This window comes from Etheostoma spectabile, chromosome 13, assembly GCF_008692095.1.
Source record: "Etheostoma spectabile isolate EspeVRDwgs_2016 chromosome 13, UIUC_Espe_1.0, whole genome shotgun sequence".
In the NCBI taxonomy this organism is placed as follows: Eukaryota; Metazoa; Chordata; class Actinopteri; order Perciformes; family Percidae; genus Etheostoma; species Etheostoma spectabile.
In genome coordinates this window covers 26,858,739-26,860,379 of record NC_045745.1, presented here as the reverse complement: position 1 = coordinate 26,860,379, position 1,641 = coordinate 26,858,739, and the positions used below count along the sequence as shown (strand labels likewise).

Below are 1,641 nucleotides of genomic sequence, written 5' to 3'. Positions count from 1 at the left end.
CGCATCAGCTGGTCAACTCCCCTCGCTAAGAAATGGCTACTTAAAGCTGCTTTAGTTGCTCCTAACTGCTTGATGCTTAGTTTTGCTCTAACTGCTGCTGCTTTAGTTGCTCCTAAATGCAACCCACCTCCTCCCCTGCTCCACCTTGTTGTGTATAACGTGGCATGTGCTTCCATGTAATCGTTGCTGCTCTGTTCATATGGGGAATAGTTTAGCTCTCCCAATCCTAAACTGTGTGAGCGTCCCCTAATGCTGCTGCTGTCCCCTGATTCTCTGCTCTTTCATGATGCTGATGAAATGTCAGGGGACTCCTCTGAACAGAGCCATACGAACAAATTTAATTTGTGATTTATTCACTACAATTTCTTTAAGCATTTTTATTATCTGCATTTTTCTAGACTTAATTTTTAAAAGTTTTATTAAGGTGTGTACCTTGGACATTAAACTAAATAATAATTCATTCTAGTTACTCTTATATACTGGCCATAATGAAAAGGACCAGCATTTAGAAATAGCTCTTTGTAGGCTTTGTAATAAGCAATAATAATATGTAGTAAGTATAGTAGGTAAGAATATTCTATCAGACAAAGTCTTGAGAAAACACTGGTATGTCTTTGCAGATTTGTTTTCTGCATATTGTCTTATCCTTATCAACTAAATCCAGATGCTGTAAATACTGTAAAGCATCTGTAGCATTATTTGCTGCAAATGAAGTGCCTGAGCACAGAGAATGTACTGAAATTATTGGGTTCCAAAGCTGGTGTGTATTTTTTGGATTTGGTGTGGTCCTCCTGTCTCATGAGTCTCTCTTGTCTCCTTCACAGCCGGGGGACAAAAGTTGACTGTGTCCATCTCTGTCTTGCTGGCTCAAACTGTCTTCCTCTTTCTTATTGCTCAGAAGATCCCTGAGACATCTCTTTCTGTCCCTCTCATTGGCAAGTGAGTCAGTGTGTGTTCTCTGCTGACCTCTGCTAGGATTTCTTTTCTACAATCCATTCTGTTTGAGTCTCCTCTGCAACACAGATCTTCTCTTTGTCTTTCTCAGGTACCTGATCTTTGTTATGTCTGTCACTACTCTCATTGCCACCAATCAAATTGTGGTTCTAAACTTCTCCCTGCGCAGCCCCAACACTCATACCATGTCCCATAGCATCAAACATGTAAGTATGTCATATGCAGTTGGGTAAAATGTGTTTATTGTGTGTGAACTGTTATCCTCTCTGCCTCCCGCAGTTGTTCCTGGAAATGGTACCCCGTTTCCTTGGCATGTCCCCACTGGTGGATGACAGTGAGGTGACAACAGAGGTGAATGGAGTGAGGGAGCGGCGACGCAGCTCCTTTGGCCTCATGCAGAGAGCAGAGGAATATGTACTGAAACAACCTCGCAGTGAGATGATGTTTGACAAACAAAGAGAGAGGCATGGTCTCACACGGTCGATTGGTAAGACGTCTACTTTCAAAACTGTGACGCAGCTCTGAAATCGGACCAGCCATTAAAACCCAGTCTGATTTATGTGTAAATATTATGTTACAAAGTTGTTCACTGTCTGGTATGAATCAAATGCATTCATATCCTTTATTTTAACCACATATTTGTGCATTACACAGGTATTGTATGTCATTTAACACCTTTATTATTGC

The 1,641-nt window shown here is 41.2% G+C and overlaps 1 protein-coding gene across 1 annotated transcript in view; it reads left to right on the top strand.

Moving 5' to 3' along the window:
* The window catches only part of chrne (cholinergic receptor, nicotinic, epsilon), an 11,295-nt gene that overhangs the window by 8,303 nt on the left and 1,351 nt on the right, over positions 1-1,641 (top strand). The window contains exons 8-10 of the mRNA XM_032533980.1: positions 825-939; positions 1,046-1,160; positions 1,234-1,441. Of these exons, the coding sequence (XP_032389871.1) occupies positions 825-939; positions 1,046-1,160; positions 1,234-1,441 (438 nt within the window). The remainder of the gene's footprint in view (positions 1-824; positions 940-1,045; positions 1,161-1,233; positions 1,442-1,641) is intronic.